At 37.8% G+C, this 21792-nt stretch overlaps 1 protein-coding gene across 1 annotated transcript in view; it reads left to right on the top strand.

Moving 5' to 3' along the window:
• The window catches only part of LRBA (LPS-responsive vesicle trafficking, beach and anchor containing), a gene marked incomplete at its 3' end in the record, with an annotated part of 87886 nt that extends 67535 nt beyond the window's left edge, over positions 1–20351 (top strand). The window contains exons 22-29 of the mRNA XM_010185909.1: positions 9998–11011; positions 12029–12204; positions 13925–14078; positions 14484–14664; positions 16054–16178; positions 16544–16651; positions 19098–19269; positions 19913–20351. Of these exons, the coding sequence (XP_010184211.1) occupies positions 9998–11011; positions 12029–12204; positions 13925–14078; positions 14484–14664; positions 16054–16178; positions 16544–16651; positions 19098–19269; positions 19913–20351 (2369 nt within the window). The remainder of the gene's footprint in view (positions 1–9997; positions 11012–12028; positions 12205–13924; positions 14079–14483; positions 14665–16053; positions 16179–16543; positions 16652–19097; positions 19270–19912) is intronic.
• Positions 20352–21792: the final 1441 nt, after the last annotated feature.

The raw sequence follows: 21792 nt of genomic DNA, 5'->3' as shown, positions 1-21792 counted from the left end.
TTGTTTCTCACCTTTTGTACCTGGCGTGCTGGCGTAGAAGGTTGGTTGTAGAAGTAACTTTCTGTATTAGTTTTCCCAAACCTAACTGTTGTCATTCTGGTCAATACATAAGGACTGTTTGTTCTTCTAACCTATCTCAGAGTACAATGGCAATGTTAGAAGTGTGTGAACGTGGGCTGAGCTAGCAGCAGAGTGGTCTTATAATTTTGAAGGAATTATTAACAAGTTCGGTTTGGACATTGATACTAATATTATCCAGTTCCAGAAGCCTAAATTAAAATGATTCAGCAAAAGCACCCAGAAACTAACTTAATAATAGTGGTATGAATGAAGATGCAATAATCAAGGATCTTAAAATTGGATTTTTTCACCTTTTTTATGTATTTGCCATTTGAACTTTTAAAATAAATAATATATGCAATATAAAACTAGGTGGTGTTTCATAACTATCTTTTAATTACATAAGCATAAACTGGAAAAATCACAAAAAAGGTCTTTGTGGTCAAAACTTACTAATCACTTTAAAATGTCCTTATAAACTGATATTGCTATCTAATGATAATTAATTTTTAATTCCTCTAATTTTACTTATTTTGAATGTTCTTGTATCCTGTTGTACTAACACTGAGATTTGTATAGATGCACACATAACACGGTGTAGACATACTTCAGTGGGCATAAGGTTTGATGCTAAGTGCATCTCAGACATTTTTGATTTCTGGCATGCTTTCAAAATAATGTGAGAATTATGAGAACAAAAATATTTCCTTAACATTGCTAAGAAAATAACCAATTTGTGTTTTTATTATTTCTTCTCTAATTGTATTGGGTTAGTGCTTATTTTTTCTTTTTACAATCCTTTGCGCCATTCTTCCCTCTAATTTATAACACCATTCTATGATAAAGAACTAGTATATAAAGGACTAGTGTTACAGAATTGGATAGGTTTTGCAGAGCTACACATCAAGATACATGCAGCTGCTATAAAAAGCCAAAGAAACTCAATTGCAATTTTATTGTCCGGTTTGATAGATTTCCTGCCACCTTTGTGGCAGGGAAGCTGTTTGTCACTGTAACCCTCTCCTCCAACAGCTGCACAACGTTTTATAAGCAGCAATGGCTTTTCTAGCATAATTGCCCTACATTGGTTTTCTTGCACTCAGAATTTAGAAGGGGTGTGTCACCTTTTTAAAGACAAATTTCTTCTATTACTCACGTATTTTACTCATTTCCATATTATATTTTTTAATGTTTGCCAAATGTTAACGCAGTGTATACAAATGTGTTTAATCTGTGGCTTCTAATTCAGTAAAAATGTTAATGAAAAAATGAAATCACAACTAAGTTTGTACTCATCGGCCAGTGCTGAACGTTCAAGACCATCTAAGAACTTCTGGTTTTGAAGCATTGTAACCATGCTAGCTAGGCCTTAGATTTTATCTGTCTAGCCAGGTACTTTGTGAGTTGGACCAATGATTTTTGTGCTTAATAATAGGAAACAAGTAAAGAATGGTGGACAACTTGCCTTTTTGACCTTTCAGCTTCCCCACGTTTTAAAAGACTGTAATGATTTACACAGTGTAATGTACTTCTAAATTATCTCAGTGTTTTAAACGTCTGGGAAGATCTAACACTTGCTTACTTCAGGCCCTTACATATATATTACTACTTAAAAGTTGCTTCATGTTACCACGTGATGTGGTTAAAAGAGAAGATATTTGTGTAAATTCTGATTCTTTTTCAGTTTTAGTGTCTCAAGAAATTTTCGTTGAGTAACTCAGAAATGTCAATATGTACAAGCTACAGTTTTATTGCTGTATAAGTGGAAAATTTTGTTCGCTGATCTAAATGGAAAGAAGTGTATCCTTAAAATGTTAGAACTGTGACTGTCATACACTATTTCTAAATAATTGTTTCATTTCAGAAGGAAGTACAGTTGTAATAAACATTGAGTGTTAAGTAAATTTGTGTATTCTCTGATGCCGCACTCATTTAATGCAGCAGAAAAAAAAAGTGTGCACAGAGTTTACACGGGTTAAGTTTGTGTGATTTTCATCATTGTCAGATGAGGGGAAACTTGCAAAAGTAGCAAAGATTAGGTGATGGTGAAATTAATACATGTTGGCAATTTTAAAACTGATTTGCAGAGAAATGAACATGGCTCAGTAGTTTTAGCAAGAAACAGGCCATCAGGATCTCTTCAGTCCAAATTTTGTTGGCATTTGAGTTACTCGGGATGGCTTCATCTCCATTTTTCTCCCTATCTTTGAAGAAGGTAGGATCTCCCACAGTGGTGTGTGCAGGCATTTTTAGCTGCAAGTAATTTTGAAGGCTTCAGATCTTCAGTCCTCTGTAAAGTGTGTCTGCATTGCCCTGAGGGGAAGCAGAGCTAGCAAGCCAAGATGGTCATTGTACTACCACGTGTTTTTTGTTTTCAGTTATGAGATTCCCTAATGTATCGATGAAGCAAAGCTGGGGAAGATGCAAATGAAGTAGCACATGCGAAATACTGAAATATGGGGTTCATTCTTACAGTATAAATAGTTATTTATAAAAAAAATATTGCTTATTCTAGACATAAATGGTACTCGGAGGGTTCACCTGACTTAGGGAGAGCAGAAGGAACTTGGAGACTAGAATGTGCAGCCTCCTTTGAACTTGTGTGCCCTCCAACATGTGGTTATGATGCAATCTTCTGACTTTTCTACAGCTTCTTTTGTAGTAGGTACGTGGGAAGAGTTTTCTTAATGCCTCTGAGGAGAACTATTTTCAGTATTCAGCAGGCAGAATAGTTGGAAGGAGACATCTAAACCACTGATGGGCTCCTATACATACAGCATGTGTGGTTAATGGGGAGCTCCTCTTATCTCATTATTCACTCAGTTTGAGTGAATGGAATAATGAGATGGATAGAGCTGCTGGATGCTAAAATTTTATGGAGTCAGACTGAAAGAAAAGTTTGATATAGAGGATAGGAATAAAGTGAGTAATGTAAACTGAGAATTTATGAAGCAGGAAAGAAGAGGGTCAGCTGGGTAGATGAAGCAGCAGGGAAGACCTAAAAGAAGAGTGTAGTAGAGATTCTTCTACTGATTGAGAAGTGCCAGAGGTCTCAGAAGAAATGGGGAAACATTTGCAGGGGAAAACTGATTCATAAAGGGGCAGACAGCTATGAGAGAATCTTCCCAAGCAAAGATGGCCTGAAGAGAGAATGGATTCTCATTTGTATAACTTAACGTGAAAATCATTGGAAGATAGAACTGTGTCTGCAGTCTCAAGAATTGTTAGTGGCCTCTTTGACTATTGCTGCAGAGTGTGAGACAAACCACCTCCATAGCTGCTGCTTGGTGTTCACATTGTGGCTGTGTTGTGGCTGTGGGGAGTGAATTGGGCCTCTGGACCTTAAGTTGAAGTGGTGGATATGTGAAGCCTTTGCTACGGGGCGGCTAACAACACATGGAGACGTTGGAAAAGGATGGCCAAAGAGGGAAGTGCGCAAGAACTATAGCTCGGTACCATTAAGAAAATTAAAAGCAATAGTTATATTAGCAAAATGAGCACATATGTATTTGGTATGCTGTTTCAGTTTATTACTGTGTGGTGGTCTAACAGTAAGCTGTACCTTAACTTCATCTGAAAACAAAATGCTGCTGACATGAAATTCTCTCAGATAAGCAGGGACTTTTATGAATTATATTGACTAGTACTTGCTTTCTTATTCTAGAAATTATTTGCATGCATATTTTTTGTCAAGCTGAGGAGAAAAAATGCAAAAATATTGCTACCTAGATGAAAATGCAGGAACATGAAGTTGTCTTGTAATAATGGTTTTCATCCCCCCCCCCCCCCTCATACCCACCTTGTTTGTCATTGAATCATTTTTTGGTGGAAACATAGACTCCTAGAAAGTTCTCATATGTAGCATCCTGCATAGTATATATGAATTCTCTTTTCTTAGCTCTCTTCTATGAACCACTCAGAAATAACCCAGAGATTCCTCAGGTCAATGGGTTACAAACTGTAAGTCAGTGTATGGTGCACACAGTACCTTTATATCTTTCACTTCATGGAACTGAAAATTAGGTTTGATATGTTCAGATATTGATGCCTCCCATCTAAACAGACCTGGTTTTGTTTGGAGATTAGTTTTCACTTTTGAACAGTTAATGTTGCTAGAGAAGAAGTAGAAAAGCAGATCTATAAAGTCCTTGTTAAGATTTAAAAAGTTGTCATGCTTTCTGGAATTATGAAGAGTTTATTTAAGGCGGCAGCAGCACAGGAGTTAGTTTGCACTGAGCAGACTCTGTAAGGAAACAGCAGTACTATATAGTTGTCTGACCTGTATGGTAGACATTCCCTTCCTCTCTACAAAATTGTGCAACTGATAATGGAAAAAAGACCAAAAACTTAATCTATAATTAAAATATTTTCCTTATGTTCTTTAAGGTAAACATCAGTCATCTTAACCTTTTTCATTGCTATATACTAATTTTTCTCCTTGGTGATTAGTAAATGTTGGATGTCCAATTAAGATAAAATTAATGGCAGAGGCAAGTGCTGCAGATATTAGTTCACAAGTGTCTTTAACTAGTAGTGCGTAGAGATGCATTCCAAGCATTTCAAACAGCTATGGATTAACCTTCAAATGGTGGTGAAAATTAATGATTGGCCTTTTAGCTCTCTAATTTAGAACAATTTCTAGTAATTAATTTTGTATTATCCCCTTTACAGTTGCAAATGCCTTAAGAAAAATAAAAAATGGCTTAAATACATTTAAGGTTTTCCACGCTGACAGTTGTCTTGTAAATTGTTGCATGGTTGCAGATCGTAATGGTTAATCTTTTAATACCTTTATATACTGTATCTGTCTACTTTTATTTAATAATAATAATTTCTACTTCATTTTGCATTTTCATTGATACTGCTTTTGTTAACCTTACATGTTTTCTTTGTAGGTTGTATTGCTTGGCTTTATGAACTTGTGTGGTTCATAAATGCTGTATCATGGAACAGAAGTGTGGAGGCACTGGACAATGCGTCCCCCATCCTAGTACCACTATTTCTTAGTTTCCTGTCAAACCAATTACAAATTAATACACTGAGCAGAACTGTTTAGACAGGCTTGTTGAAAAGTTGGATTTTACAAAGCAGTATTTTTTTTCCATTTTATATAAAAAGAAACCCCCAAACTTAAAATGCAAATTTGAAAACACTTTGTTTAAGGTAGTCTGCCTGATTTTTGTGCATTGCTATTTTAATTTCAGTATTATTTAAAAGACAGTATTTAATGCATTAGTTATTAAGTGACATGAACTTTTTCTGGCGTTTATGGTAGAAGTAGAAATTACTTTCTCTTTCATGGGGCTTTTGGCTTTGTTTTTTTGAATAATGTTCTCCTGTAGTTATATACACTGTCTAATTTTCTTTACCAGTGCATGTCTCCTTGCAGGTTCTTGCATTTGTCTTAAATCTAAATAGATTCTCATCAGATTGTGCTTTGATGAGATTGATTGTGAAATTATATTGCATCACTGTACCACACATTATATTTTTAACAGTTGACCATAGGTGGGCAAAGAAGAACTTGTTGCAAAATTGCCTGCATCTTTAACCTGTACAATCAGTAGAACTCATAGTTGAAGCTTTCAGCAGTCTTAGCTGGAAAAACAAAACTGCTCAATTTGCAATTCAAAGTTCACATGTTAACATTCAGAATTAATACAAATACCTGTGGTGCCTGTCTGACTTCGAGGGAGCACATGTAGGTTGTTAGGAAAAACAAAGCATGTAACAGGAAATTCTCTTAAGAGACAAAGAGAAAGTGGCATAGGAACACTTTGTATAATAAATAACAATAAGTATCTATTGCTAACAAATACTGGGGGGCTTTGCTTGAAGCAGTGGCTAGTTTTTAGATAGAGTTTTGTTTCATGATTGTTTGGATTTTAAATAACTGGGAATCTTAAATCTAGATGAACTTTTCTTCCAGCATTGAAATTTTAGGTATTTTTTCTTGTGGTTTAGGACCAGTGGGCAACTGAGCACCATGAGGCCACTTGCTTGCTCACCCCTGACCCCACCCCCTGGTGAGAAGAGGAGGAAAAAATACAACAAAGCTCATGAGCTGAGATGGAGGACAAGGCAGAGTTCACTCACCACTTATTGTCCTGGGCAGAAAATAGACTCAACTTGGGGAGAAAGACAAACAATTTAATTTACCCGTAACATCAGAGCAGAATAGTGAGAGATAAAACCAGATCTTAAAGTCAAACACCTTCCCTCACCCCTCCCTTTTTCCTGGGCTCAGCTTTGCTCCCAATTTCTTTACCTCCCCTGCCACCAACCCAGCAGCACAGAGGGACAGGACTGGAGGTTCCAGTCACAGAATCACAGAATATTAGGAGTTGGAAGGGACCTTGGAAGATCATCCAGTCCAACCCCCCTGCCAGAGCAGGATCACCTAGACTAGGTCACACAGGAACATGTCCAAGTTGGCCTTGAATGTGTCCAGAGAAGGAGACTCCACAACCTCTCTGAACAGCCTGTTCCAGTGCTCTGTCACCCTTACAGTCTCCTCTTCCCCATGCTAAAGAGACCCAGCTCCCTCAGCCACTCCTCGTAAGGGAGATGCTCCACTCCCTGCATCATCTTTGTGGGTCTGCACTGGACTCTTTCAAACAATTTCCTGTCCTCCTTGAACTGAGGGGCCCAGAACTGAACACAATATTCCAAATGCAGTCTCACCAGGGCAGAGTAGAGGGGAAGGAGAACCTCTCTCGACCTACTCACCACACCCCTTCTGATACACCCCAGGATGCCGTTGGCTTTCTTGGCCACAAGGGCACATTGCTGGCTCATGGTCATCCTGCTGTCCACCAACACCCCCAGGTCCTTTTCTGCCTGGCAGCTTTCCAGCCACTCGTCCCCAAGCCTGTAGCGCTACTGTATGGGGTTATTGTGACCGAAGTGCAGGACCCGGCACTTGGCCTTGTTGAAGCTCATACAGTCAGTTCATCCTATGCGATTACTGCTGCTCCTTCCTCTTCAGGGATAGGGGAGCCTACTCACACTCTTCCTCTGCTTCCATGTGGTGCCCTTCCCACAGGAGACAGTCCTCTATGAACTTCTCCGTGGGTCTGCCCACGGCTGCAGTTTCCTCACAGACTGCTTCAGTGTGGGCTACCCTTCTGCATGGTGCAGTCCTTCCCACAGACTGCTCCACAGCACACACTGCGCATAGAGTCATGGGATCTTCAGGGACAGTCAGCTTCTCATGTGGATCTCTGCTGCACTGCTGAGTTTCCATTGGCTGCAGGTGGGTCAGCCTGCCCTTTCACCATGGGCTGCAGTGAGTGCTCTGCTCTGGTGCACCTCCATCTTTCTTCACCAACCTTGGCATGTGTGAATTTGCTCTTCTCACATTCCACTCCTCTCTTCGCTCCGTGTCTCTTCTGCTGGTTCTTGAAGAGTTCATGGCTCTTGGGCTGGGTCTGCAGCGGGGCTTGAGCTTAAGCTGGGGCCAGCCAAGCCTGCTGTCACCTGTGCCAGTGCTATGCTGGCTGAGGCTGGGGGCAAGAAGGGAGGGCCATGTGCTGGGCACCTCCTAAATACATCCTTTCTAGAGGTGTTGATTGGCTTGGCTTTGGTTAGAGGCAGGTCTGAAATTGAAGCCAGGGGAGCTTCTAGCAGCTTCTTATAGGAGCTATCTCCATAGCCCCTCTCCTGCTACCAAAAGACCCAAACAACCAACCCTCACAGAAACACAATGCATCTTTAAAATTAAATGTGAAGTTATAGTGTGAAGGAAAGAGTTTGGTGGCAGCGGCACTCCATTGTTGGCAAGGCAGTAAGAGCTTAAGCTCTTAAGAATAGCTGAAATCTTGGCTGTGACATGTTTGTTAATAAGGCAGTGAAGCTGCTAATGAGTGGCAAGAAAACATGGAAGCTTTCAGCCACATAATATGAAGTATGATATGCATGTAAATGGTCTTGATAGGATCACAGAGATGTGGTGCGATGGCTTCCATAACTGGAATGATGCAGTGAAGGGATACAAGGTCTTTAGGATGTAAAGGCTGGGATGATGAGGAATGGGAGATGCCCTTTATGAGAGCAGTTGAAGTGCACAGAGCTCTACCTGAGGATGGATAAGGAGCCATCTGAGAGTTTCTGGATTAGGGTTAAAGAGAGGACAGGTAAAGGTGATGTTATGTGAGTGTCTGCTACATACCACCTGACCAGGAAGAACAAGGAGCTGAGGTCCTCTACAGACAGATAGGAGCATCCTCACATTTGCAGACCCTGGACCTCATGGGGTACTTCAGCCACCCCAATATCTGCTGGAAGGACAATACAGCAGAACATAGGCAATTTAGGAGGTTCCTTGAGTTCATTGACAACTTCTTTGTTCTCCAAATGGTAAAGGAGCCATCAACCCTCATACTCATCAGCAACAAGGGGCTTGTTGGGAACGTGAAGGTCAAAGGCAGTCTTAGTTTCAGTGATCCTGAAATGGTGGATCCTGAGGGCAAGGAAGGAGAGTAAAAGCAAGCTCACAACTATGGAATTAAGGAGAGCAGACTTTAACTTGTTTTCAAGCAAGGTTGATTTAATGCTGTAAGTTAAGATGATAAATTTACTTGCTAAGAGAAAATTCTGAAGCTGCAATAGGCTTTTGTAAAGGGGATTAGCTTGGTAGCACACTGGAAAAAAAGTCAGCATTACAGAAAATGAGTACACAGGTTATATAAACTGAGATATAACTAACAGACTGTTTCTCCAGAAGTAGTTGCCAGCACTAGAACATGTTTGTGGAGTAGAAAGTGAGAAGCCATAAAGTGGATTTGTTTGAAATGAAAATGGCTTACAAAAAAAAACCCCTCAGCTGCAGCTTATATGTTGGGAAGATTTTGTGAACTAAGCTTACAGATAAATAAACACCTCTGTTAGAGAAGATAAATCTAAATTCTAAATAGAAAGGTATAGATAAACTAAATTGAATGACAGGGTAATAAAAACTTCAGTTAGTCTAGTGACATTTACTTTCAACACACTGCTATTTATTTGGGCAAATTAGTTTTATCAGTATGTATATAAAGAATTTTTCCGTCTGTTTTTTTTGAATATACCTAAAAACAACAATAATTTTTTTCAGCTTATCCATGTGAAGCTTGTCTCACTCTGATTGGTTCGAATAGCTCTTCTCATGTGCTTTTGAGACTGAGTGAATAGCATTCACCAGAGGAAAAGTCCTCTGGAGAATTTTAGGTATCATTTGGAGTTAGCCAGGATTTTAGCTTCATTGCATGTTTCTCTCTGCTCTGAATTTGTGGCATTGTATTTTTTTTATGTAAACTTCTTTAAAGTTTATTTATCTTTGCAGATTGTTGAGCATACTCAAGGTGCTAAAATAATGTGAAAGCTCAGATGTAGTAAGTGCCCCTGCTGCTTGTCACAGGGGACCCTCTTACAAAAAAATTGAGATTGTCAGCTATTTCAAATTTAGTAACTCTCTGCCTGTTACGCTGTCGCATTTTTGTCTGCATCCTATGCAATTATATGAATGCAGGTAGCACAGATAGGCTAATTACAGTCATCTCTAATTAGACTTAGGAAATAATGCAAGTGTTAACTATAAATAATTAAACATTTCAACTTTTTACTAGAAGTAGACTTTAAAACTGTGAGTACTTCTAGTAAAAGTCTAATTTCCTGTCCTTAGCATAATTTTAGGATTTTTTGTCTCTGGTGTTACTTTTTTTTTTTCTTCTTCTTCTTCCTTTTGGCCAGAAATAGCAGCTATACTTGAGAAACTTGCTCTCAGTTGAAGTGATCTCCAATATGAAATTATTTCTTATCATAAGAGCAGTATGCAATATAAATTTGTAGTGTAACTTTGTGGCTTGAACAATGGTTGGGATTGATTTTTTTTTTTTTTTTTTCAGCTGAAACAGTCTAATATATAACTTTTAACCTACTTTCAACTATATTCTTTTAGGTAACTTTTGAAATGCACAAAGAGAGTCTTTCTCAAATGTATAAGGAATACCAAGGGAAAGAAGGTGAAGGGAGTGGAGCATGTTCTTCAACTCCAATTAGAACAATCTCCAGAGTTAGCAAAGAAGCTGAAACCAAGGGAAAGCAACAATGTTTGGAGTTAAATGAAGATGCTAGTGCTCTTTCCTGTGTTATTGATGACATGGAGTGCAGTACTGAAAATAAAGAGACAAACAGCTCATCAGATGGTGACCAACAAACTCTTTCAGTGTCTAATCATGGAGAAGACAGAGAGACTACAGAGGATTTAAAAGCAGTGCCCTGTGAGGAATTTTCTCCAGAACCAGAAGCAATAGAGCCCAGTGTTTCAGAAATTAGTACTGGAATAGCTGAAGCAATTGAAGATTTTTCAAGCAAAGCTCTTGAGCTCATTGAAGAAACAGTAGCCGTCACTGCTGCTTCTTTAGCAATGCAAACTAATTTGGAAGGAGAAAATCCTGAAAGTCCAGAAAAACTGGAAAAATCTACAGTAGAGGTGGAAGATGAAGATGACTTCGTTGATTTGAAAGAGGAAAGTAGTATGCCTTTACCTTCAGAAGAGGTTGCAGACATGAACGAGGAACATTGCTCTAATGAAAGTGAAGTGACAACTCAGGAAAAAGCAATAGAGAAACGACCTGAATCTGTGGTTTTAAAATCTGAAGATAGTGAAGGTGTGGATGGGAAAAACCAAGAACTGACTTCTCTATCGGAAACAGTGAGTTCTGCAGTTCAAGACGTAGCACCTCAACCTGATTCAGAAGAGAAAAAGAAGCTGGAGGAAGAAAAGATTCCTTTTAGTGAAACCAGAACAGCTGAAGAAAATGCAAATGCACACATGTCAGAGCCTGCTGCAGCTTCTGAGAAAAGAATCGCCAAGCTTGATGTTTCTAGTGTTGCATCAGATACAGAAAGACTGGAACTAAAAGCTAATGCATGTCTAGAAGCACCTCTGCCCACTAGATCCATGCCTGAGGTAAATTCTACCTGTCCTTCTGCACATGTCTAGCTTAAATAATAAAAAGTTCTAATTTTATGCAATTTTTGAAAAAGTGTGTTCACACACATTTTTGGGATTTTAATGTGTATGGATTTTGTGAGTTATCTAAAGAATACTTTCAACCCTTGGTTAGAATAGCCATAGTTCTTGCTAATTTGTGTACTGAGAAATCTCTTAAGATTTTATTCATTGTACGTCCACTTACGGACTTCTGTTCTTAAGTCTGAAGAATAGAAAGAAACATTTCTATTTTCTGAGAGGTTTTTATCTAGAGTTTTTTCTGCTTCTTCACTCAACCTTCCTTTTACACTTTCAGTCTGGTCACTTATCATCTCAACTCTTAAAATTATTGAGAAGTGAAGATTTCTTGTGCAGAAAAAAAATAGCACTAAGTTTCTTTCGTATTCTAATGGAACTTGTGATTTCTCTTTTTTTACACTAGCAACTCTTCAGGTACACAAAATTTTTTTTTTTAACTCTAAAATTTGACAGTGTTGTCAACCATGTTGTCCATCATGTCATCCAACCTTTGTGCAAGTGAAATTTAAAATGGGGCTTCTGTTGCATGCTGCAGTGCTCCACTCCTCTGGTCATTAGTTTAACTCAGCTCTTCATGGTTAAATAGTCATGTATCTGAGTACTTCCCTTCTGCAGAGATACCTGCTAATGGATGCTCTTCATTCTGCACCATTCTTCCTTAAAGAAGGAAAAACCTTGTCTACAGCAACATATACTCCCCCTGTGGTAAGGTCAAGTTGCTGCTTGTGTGTATGCGTAGACTGACAGGTGTGGTAGTGCAGCTGTAGACTACTTTGTAGGTTTGGTGTATCCAGTAAATAGCATTTGTGCAGTAGTTTTGGGTTTATTTGTAAACATGTTCGCAGTATAAACTTGTTGAATATCTAAAATCTCAAGTCTGTTAAATGCATTTCAGTGTATGCCATGGAAACTAATAACTGTGGGGGTTTTTTTGTTTGCAAACTGTGTATTCAGACATCAAGGCAGCAAGATTCTTCAGGACAAGAGCTAGCCGCTACATCAGGCGGGTCGAGAAGAGACTCTAGGTCAACTGTGTTCCGTATTCCTGAGTTTAAGTGGTCACTGATGCATCAACGCTTGCTCACAGACTTACTTTTTTCCATAGAAACAGATATACAGATGTGGAGAAGGTAAACTTATGTGCTTTATATGGAATGATCTAGACTGGCATTTCCATGGAGGGAGTGGAGCATCTCCCTTACGAGGAGCGGCTGAGGGAGCTGGGTCTCTTTAGCTTGGAAAAGAGGAGACTGAGGGGTGACCTCATTAATGTTTATAAATTTGTAAAGGGCGAGTGTCAGGAGGAAGGAGCCAGAATCTTCTCAGTGATAGCCAGTGACAGGACAAGGGGCAATGGGTGCAAGCTGGAGCATAGGAGGTTCCATGCGAACATGAGGAAAAACTTTTTTACTGTAAGGGTGACAGAGCACTGGACCAGGCTGGCCAGAGAGGTTGTGGAGTCTCCTTCTCTGGACACATTCAGAACCCACCTGGACGCGTTCCTGTGTGACCTAGTCTAGGTGTTCCTGTTCTGGCAGGGGGGTTGGACTGGATGATCTTTCGAGGTCCCTTCCAACTCCTGAGATTCTGTGGTTCTGTGATTCTGTGATTCCATTATAATTAACAAGATTTTGCTGAAACTGCATGAGAGTCACTCTTTTACTTTGCATTTTATGCATCTGCTATTTTAGTCATTATTCAGTAGTTTTATTATTTTGTGGCCTATACCCAAATAGTCTCAAATTTTTTTTGACTCTACAAACATAAATGTGTATTGATTGAGGGCGTGCACATATATTTTGACTGAAATCCTGTCTACATTTAAGTCAATGGCAGTCTTGCTGTTGATTTTTATTGGACCATGATTTTCATGTTCTTGATGTGTGTAAGAGCCTGCATTGTCCATTAGTATCTAAATACGGACTGAAGAAAAGAAAAATCTATCCTGAATACTATTTATTACTTACGCATTTACACACACCATGTTCCTGCTTTAATAGGGTTCTGTGAACACAGAGATGTTCTATGCATTTAAAAATTAACTTGTAAAAGGGATTTTGAATGTAATAATCAGGTTGATTTTAGTAAAATATATGAAACTTTGAAGACTGTAGTAATTCTGCATTTAAATGTTAAGACTTAGTAACTTCAGTAAGACTAGTATCTCTTACTAGATTGTAGTAGTGAATACCAAATTTAAAAAGAAACGTATGACTGTTCTGACCCAGTAACAAGGAATGTAAGGGTGAATAAATACAAGTATTTAAGTGATTAAAACACAATTTAAACTGAGGTGAATTTTTGACAATTTTTAGGATGTGACTAAATTAACCTTTCAGGACATAGTCAGATATAGCTAAACTATAGTTTAGATTCTGTTTTGAAAATCTGTTTCCATGCTTAACAAGATTTAAGTTTTTTGTGTTTTGTTGATTTTTAATTTATTTGAGAAGCCATTATTATTTACTTTATTTTTCCAAAGACTGAAGTTCAAATCTGGTTCACATCTCCAGGAAACTTAATTGTATTGACTGATAGTGACTTGCTATAGCAAGTATTTGTATACCAGCCTGTAATGTGTCTTTAACCAAATGATAGTTAACCATACACCCTGATATTTTAAGCAATCTACGATCTGGGAAGGTTTAAAAGCAGAAAGGAAAGCAGTTTTAGGTTTAGATTGAGGTACATCAGTTGAACCTTATGGTCATATGATGTTTGCTGCCTCACTGCTAACTGTCTGGTTTTAGTTTTATGAAAGCATAAATGTGCTAAAATACTACAAAAATAAACTTGTATTCTCAATGGATTTTTAGTGATTTTTTTTTTTACTGATTTTTTTTTTAACAGCCATTCTACAAAAACTGTGATGGACTTTGTGAATAGCAGTGACAATGTCGTATTTGTGCACAACACAATTCACCTCATCTCTCAAGTGCTGGACAACATGATCATGGCTTGTGGTGGTATATTGCCATTGCTTTCTGCTGCCACATCAGCTACTGTAAGAAATTTCATTTTTATTTTAAAATTTATCTCTTGTGGGAGGAAGCCTTTCTTTATGCAGTGAATTCATTATTATATCTGTCCTTTTGGGAAACAGAAATGCATGTAAGATATTTCCACAAACATCTCTTTCCTTTTTTTGCTACCTCTGTGCTTTCTCTAAGATAAATTGGTTCCTGCCCTCTTTGCCTGAAGACGTAAAGAGATATTGCTTAGCTTCATTGTCCCACAATGTTCTGGAATAGGATTAAATCTCAATACTAATGATTGTTTCTAGAATGTGACTGGTTACTACTTTTGAATGTGACTGAAAATGGACTTCCAACATTTTCCTTAATTTAAGTTGTAGAAATACCACTGCTTTGTAAAGAAGTAAATGTTGCTTTCGTCTTTCTCTGTGTAGCATGAATTGGAGAATATTGCGCCAACTCAAGGACTTTCAGTAGAAGCATCTTTAACATTTCTCCAGAGATTAATCAACCTTGTGGATGTGCTAATTTTTGCAAGCTCTCTTGGTTTCACTGAAATTGAGTCTGAGAAAAATATGTCATCTGGAGGAATTCTGCGACAATGTCTTCGTCTGGGTAAGCAAATAAAACAACTTAATGAGCATAGGAGCTTGCTGTTACTTAAATAGTTAGCACTTGTTAGCTTGATTTTTTTCCTCTTTTCTTTTTTTGTTAAATCAAAATCAAATTTAGTCAAAGTAGCATCATGATATTTTACTATTACTCTATTCTACAATGCATATACATGGGGTTCTTTTTCTTTTTAAAAAGTTTAAATAAAAGAATGTTAAGTTTAAATAAGAGAATGTTAAGTTTAAATAAGAGAATGTTAAGTTTAAATAAGAGAATGTTAAGTTTAAATAAGAGAATGTTAAGTTTAAATAAGAGAATGTTAAGTTTGGTAGCCTCACTGTTGTAGATGCATGTTTTCACTTTATCCATGAAGATATTGCTTTCACCGAAGTTCCCCAGATAGTCAAGGGTGAGAATATAGCAGCCTTAAGAAAAAGAGATCTTGTATTGTACAAAACCAGGAACCTTTACAGTATGCAGAAAAGAGGTTTAAATCTCCATGTCAGTAGACGAAGATATGGTGAAAACTGGAGATGTAAATATCTAAAGTGTAGGGTTCAAATTGGCAAGTAGTTGTATTCAGTATTGTAATATGTTTGCATCAAATTGGATTGAAAGAAAATGATCATTATCTAAAAAAAAGTAAAGACTATTCCAGAAATAAGAACATACAAGTTCATAACTGAATTCAGTTAGTTAATACAGGAGGAGAGTGTTCATGCTAGTTGCATGCTGTAAGACTTCTTGTAAGGAAAAGTTTAATTTGCATGAGTGCCAGAGCAGCTCAGAGCCTCAAGAGTAACTAGCCTTCCTCTCCCTTTCTAGGCAATTAAAACTTTGTGCAGGTAGAACAAGATTTATGGGATGCAAACAGGTATAGAGGTGGGGTAGTTCTTTTTTCCTTTGAAAATAATGTGAGAAGATGAAACAGGTGCAATTGTGAAGCTAAAAAAATAAATTGTGTAACTTCAGAACAGTCAGCCTGAGAGTAACAGAGCATTGTGAAACGATTTTTGTCATTTTGTTTCACTGGTGTATCACTTGTCTTTCTTCCTTGCTAGTCTGTGAAATTGAGCTGTCTTTACCCTCTCTGCCCCGTGGTTGTATGCATGGTAAAATTTCAATGAGGGATGCTAACACTCATTTTGAAGTATCCATTAGATATAACACATATGTTCTAATAGTTTAGTATTAATTATTAGTCATAAATTATTAAAGTATTTTGAGAGTTGTTTTGCAACTATTTAAGTTTTATGGAAGCAAAATATCATTTTACTGATGTGTTTAAACTTTTTAGTTTGTGATTAAACGGAAATGTATTATGCATCTCTGTAAGGAATATAGAGAATACTATTTCCCAGAGTAATTCTTAACATTTCTTTTCCCTTCAAGTATGTGCAGTAGCAGTAAGAAATTGCTTGGAGTGTCAGCAGCATGCACAGATGAAGCCCATTGGAGATGTGAAGAACCAGAAAACAGTTCAGGGCTATATAGGAACAGGGAAGTCTGCAGCAAAGGCAAGTGGAAGACCACATTCCAGAAGACAAAACTCAGTAATTGTTACTCTGGACAGAGAGATAGGTTTTTAAACTTATACTTGCACTACTGATACTTTTATAGAGCTGAAGTGAGAACACTGGAAATCTTGAATTAGTTTTTCTAAGATGTGAGTTTAACACTTGCATATTTAACTTTTTACAGTGAAATGTTACAGAAATTTGCCGGATTTTTTTTTTCTTCCTTTAAGATGAAATGCACATCTGATCTTTGTGTTCTAGTTGTAACAATGTGATGTACAGTGCATGACTGTATGCACTGATGTACACATTGGTAGAATGCTTTTAAAAACAGAATCAGAAACAATTGCTTTTGTTTTTAATAGAGTCCAGTGGACATTGTGACTGGTGGCATTTCTCCAATACGAGACCATGACAGACTTCTGCAGGATATGGATATTAATCGACTTCGAGCAGTAGTGTTCAGAGATATAGTAAGTTACAAATGTTGAATTTTCTGTAGCTAGACTTCTGCGTATATCTGTTTGCTGAACACTTGCTATGTGTTACGCGATTTGGCTAAATGGAATTTTCAAAAACTGAATACTGCTCACCATAATTAGGAACACATAATACTCTGCAGCTGTTGTACCATTTGGGATTGGAAAGAAGAAGTGAAAATCGCTGCCTGCTGATCAGGCTCTTTGGTGTTTTCCTAAGAGCTCATTTTCTAGGATTCTGTCTATTGTATATTAAATAAGTTGTGGTTAGTACAAATTGATACTTTCACATGCTGTACGTAGGCAAACTCTTTATGTATTCTATGTATCATAAAGATGTATACTTTTTGAAAAATGAGTATCTTTCTAGCTAATTAGAAATTAGAGGCCATCTCTAATTCCTTTACTTCCCCCCAGAGGAACCAATTTCTGTGCATGTGCTGTAAATATGCATATTTTTTTAGTCTTGGATTGACTAAAAATATCTTTGCCCTATGTCAGCAACTTTATAGCTGATATTGAGGAAATTGAGATTGATTGCTTAAAAAACCCTCTGTAAGCAAATACAGCAGCTATAATGGCTATGAGTCATTGGTGGATTTGTTCTGGACACCAGAACTTATTTTACAATAATTGGGCTATTTAGCAAGTATAATGATTTACACAGTGACTTTTGTTCTGTCTAGAATAGTGAAAGATCCTTGGTTTTTATCTTTACAGCAATTATTGATTGAAACAAGCTTCTTGTAACTCTTACTTCAGTATCAGTGAGCAAAAGAGTAACAGGAAGCGAATCTTCCGTATTGGTGACAACTAAAATAATCCTAATGATGCAGACTTCAAAATCAAATGCATTTTGCGTACTCATTTTTTCATTTAAGAAAAACAGTATGCACACACTTCTTCTTTTTGGCATATTTAACCACCAGGTTTTCAGTTTCACAAATAAGTGTGAAATGATGCAATAACTGTGCTTTTTGCCTACTATGTTGAGCTGTGGAGAAAAAGTAGACTTTTAAAAAAAATCTGTTTTGTAATAGTTTTTATCTGAGCTGCTTACACTTGCATCTAAATGTTTTATGTTTGATTTGCACGCAGTTTCCTAAATTGTGTTCAGCGCATAGTATTGTGGTTGGAGTGATTTGAACCTGTATAGGAGGAACTCAGTTGGATTCCACTTAACCACCAGCGGTACTATTTCCAGTAGTATATGAGCTTTATGTCAAGCAGTTCTACAAACAGCAGAAAGAATAAGGGTCCAGTGCCAATTCACTGGATCTGAGTGTTAAGTCCAGTTGGAAACTGTCTTGCAAAAACTCATCTAGCAAGACAATTTCTTATATTCTTTACCATTGTAGGCGACTTCCATCAACCCTGCTCTGTGCTTTTCTGATGTTAACCTGTTATTGGCTTATCCAGCTATGTTACCTAGTTCTTAATAGAGAAATTCTTACCAGCTTCTCCCAGTATAGCTTATTTAAAAAGTCTTTATTGAATAGGCACTACAATCATGATGACGTGAGCTTCATAGTTTAACTTACTTTCTTGAGCAGCTCAGAGGGAAAATGTGAGTGCTACCTGAGCCCTTAAGTAAATGAGGGGAAAAAAGGCACCCCAAGCACCCTTTCTCTTACTAATTGGTCCGTGAGGATCCAAATATTCAATAGTTCTGCTGTGAACTCAAAGTTCATTTTCTTCCTTCAACAGCCAAAGGGGACAGGCGTAGGCTAAATCATAATGTCTACTCAGATCTGGGATGCAGCTCTTTCCTCTGTTTCATTAGGAGTTGCTGAGTACTCTGGGGAGGTACCTGGCATAATTCACATTAAGATGTGTTTTTAAGATTTTCTTAATGTCTCTTCATAATGTTACAGCAACAATGCAAGTGTATATTTGCCAATTCTGGCTTAGATTGTACATAGTACCGTACTTCCGCCTGGACACTCTGATGGTGAAATAGAACCTTAACATTGGTTCTGGAGTTTGTTCCACTTCTATCATTAATATGTGATAGTTTATAAATGGTTTTAGAGTTTTGTTGAGTATGCTTGCCTGGTTGTACTTCACAGCAAATGCTGTTAATATCTTAGCACAATTGAGGAAATGTGTAACAGAGGAAACAGCTGTAGATAAATAAAGGGGACCTAGTCCCTGCACTAATTCGAAGCATTTAGTCAAAACACACAACCTTAGTCAAAATTGTAATATCTATAAATGAAAAATGAAAGGATTAGTGCCACTAGAATGCAGTTGCTGTACTCCCCAGCTTTATAGGTGAGAGAAACTGTGACTAGAGAACGTTGTTCTTCTGCTGTTGACATATCAGCTTACTCTGTCTGTTTATGGTAGCGCTGGGCATACCTTAAGTAAGCGTGTTGCTGAAATGGCAATGGAAAAATCTGTGTGTGTCTCTTCTTTTTTTTTTTTTTTTTTTTTACAGGAGGATAGCAAACAGGCTCAGTTTTTGGCTTTGGCTGTGGTGTATTTTGTATCTGTGCTCATGGTTTCAAAATACAGAGATATACTGGAACCCCAGAATGAAAGGCGACCACCAAACTGTAGCCAGTCATTCACGGAATCAGAGAATGAAAATAATAAAACTCCTGCTACAGGTAAACTGTTAATTATTTGGCCAAATGAAATAATGTGGCTTATGCATCTTAAAATTCTGTACAAGTCCATGTAAGATTGTATAGCAATATGCACATTGTAACCACTAAGTAAACAACTTTGTAGTATTTAATTTGCCTTAGTATTTGTGTGTATCTTTTTCTAATCGGAGAAGAACCTATTCTATAGATTGCTTTTGCTGTGTAGAGGTGGTCAGCTAAGTATTCATGAATACTTGTTGTAGAAACATCTTGTGTAAGGGCAAGTATGCATAAATGTAGACTGACAGCTTCTTGTTTCCACTCTTAAGACTTTCTCCTATTCTTCTTTAGGATAATCAATTCCTTTTTATTCTTTGACTGTTGAGTATCTTCTGTTTCCTTGTCTCTTTATTTTTGGATGTTTAAACTTTTCAGGCTTCTCAGAAATTAGAAGGAAATTTTTCTGTTCTGTGCTTTCTATTACTTATAGGAATTATAGTATCTATAATACTTATAGATTATAATCTCTGAGAAGGCAAGAGGAAATACTTAGAGCTGTATTATTTGATTTGTCACCTATTGGTGTTACTACTTTAGGAGCAATGTGAATGCAATTCTGTTAATAATGAACTTAAAATGTGTTTTCTGTCTTTGGTATGAACAGATTTAGTAAACCCGGCTGCTGCTCTTGGTGCTTCAGCCTCCTCTGAAGATTCAGAAAGTACAGCATCTGTACGAAGAAGGGATTCTGGTCTTGGGGAGGAACCAGCTTCAGGGCAGACAAACAGTTCCAGTAGTGTCGCTGAGGCTGCACCTCTGAATGTCAGTGCAGGTCCGGATGCAATCAGTGAAGTATTGTGCACGCTGTCATTAGAAGTAAATAAGTCTCAGGAGGGCAGAAGCGAGACAGGAACTGAAGATAGTAAGCCTGCAACTTCTGTTCCGGCTGCAAAAAATGTCAATGTAAAGGACATCCTGAGAAGCTTGGTAAGCATGCCAGCTGATGGAACTGCAGTGGATCATGTTCTTCTGCCACCAGCCTTCCTTGGAGTTCTTGGTGATGCAGCTGCTGAGCAGCCTGTACAGTTCCATTCCTTTGACAGGTAATGTAACATCTGAAATATTTGAGCTGTTTAATTTTGCTTAAGATATCTGTAAGGAAAAGAAAAAGTCACAATTCAGTTCACCAGATCTCATTCACAGTGTCATCTAGTACTTGTAAATCAAAGCACCCTGATTATATTAAGGAGAACCCGAGTACAAAGTCCATGGACAGTCACGTAGGTTCATCATGAAGGTATGCTCTGCAATGCATGGGATGCTATGTATGCTACAAAAGAATGTGGAAATGAAAACTGACTGGTGATTTGATTATACTTGAAGGTTGTGAAGCCAGCACCTCTTCTTAAGAGCTAACTTTTTTATCTCCATACATGTTACAGCTCAGAAGCAATATGGTTAGAGGGCCAAGAAATTGCCTAGAAGTTATGAAATGAGATGCCTAGGTGTTCTTTAATCTTTCCTGTTCTCCTGTTCCTAACTGTAGCACTTGCAGGTGAATGCTGCTGTACTGTGCATAGTCTGTTTTAAAGGACCCAGGAATTAAAATGGACATTATATAACTCAAAGTAACAATGTGTACATTGGCACATGTATTGATAATGAAGCCGGTTCTAGTTTCTGTTACTGATTTAATAATACTTACAAATCGATCAAAAACAGTGGCCACAAAGGTGATGAAAGGAGTGGAGCATCTCCCTTATGAGGAGCAGCTGAGGGAGCTGGGGCGCTTTAGCTTGGAGAAGAAGAGACTGAGGGGTGACCTCATTAATGTTTATAAATTTGTAAAGGGCGAGTGTCAGGAGGAAGGAGCCAGGCTGTTCTCAGTGATAGCCAATGTCAGGACAAGGGGCAATGGGTGCAAGCTGGAGCATAGGAGGTTCAACCTGAACTTAAGGAAAAAGTTTTCTAGGGGTTACAGAGCACTGGACCAGGCTGGCCAGAGAGGTTGTGGAGTCTCCTTCTCTGGAGACATTCAAAACCCACCTGGATGTGTTCCTGTGTTACGTGGTCTAGGTGATCCTGCTCTGGCAGGGGGATTGGACTGGATGATATTTCGAGGTTCCTTCCAACTCCTAAGATTCTGTGATTCTAGGTATCCCTTAACCTATAGAATACTCTCATATTTGTATATGAAAATGTATCACTGTTCTACTTTGTGGTGCTAAGGCCCTGCTTTAAATCTTTCAGGCTTCATTCAGTAGATATATCCATAAGCTATTAGATTTGCTTTGTTGTTTTAACAGCTTTTAAAATTTTATTTCATTTTAATATCTGCCTTTCTTAATAGCCAATTGCTGCAGTGGATTTAAAATTCCTGCTTTGTTTTCCTTTCTTTTCCTTTTAGATTGAAGTCGTTTCCTGGTAATAATTGTGATGTACCCTATATTCACTAGCTCCTTATCTTTTACCAAGTATAGCAGACAATATTGTTTTTTACCTCTCCAGGATTCCCAAAAACAATAAAACAAAGAACGAAAGAAA

This window comes from Mesitornis unicolor, unplaced genomic scaffold (genome assembly GCF_000695765.1).
Source record: "Mesitornis unicolor isolate BGI_N332 unplaced genomic scaffold, ASM69576v1 scaffold12266, whole genome shotgun sequence".
NCBI classification, from domain to species: domain Eukaryota; kingdom Metazoa; phylum Chordata; class Aves; order Mesitornithiformes; family Mesitornithidae; genus Mesitornis; species Mesitornis unicolor.
This window is presented reverse-complemented; position numbering and strand designations above follow the sequence as displayed.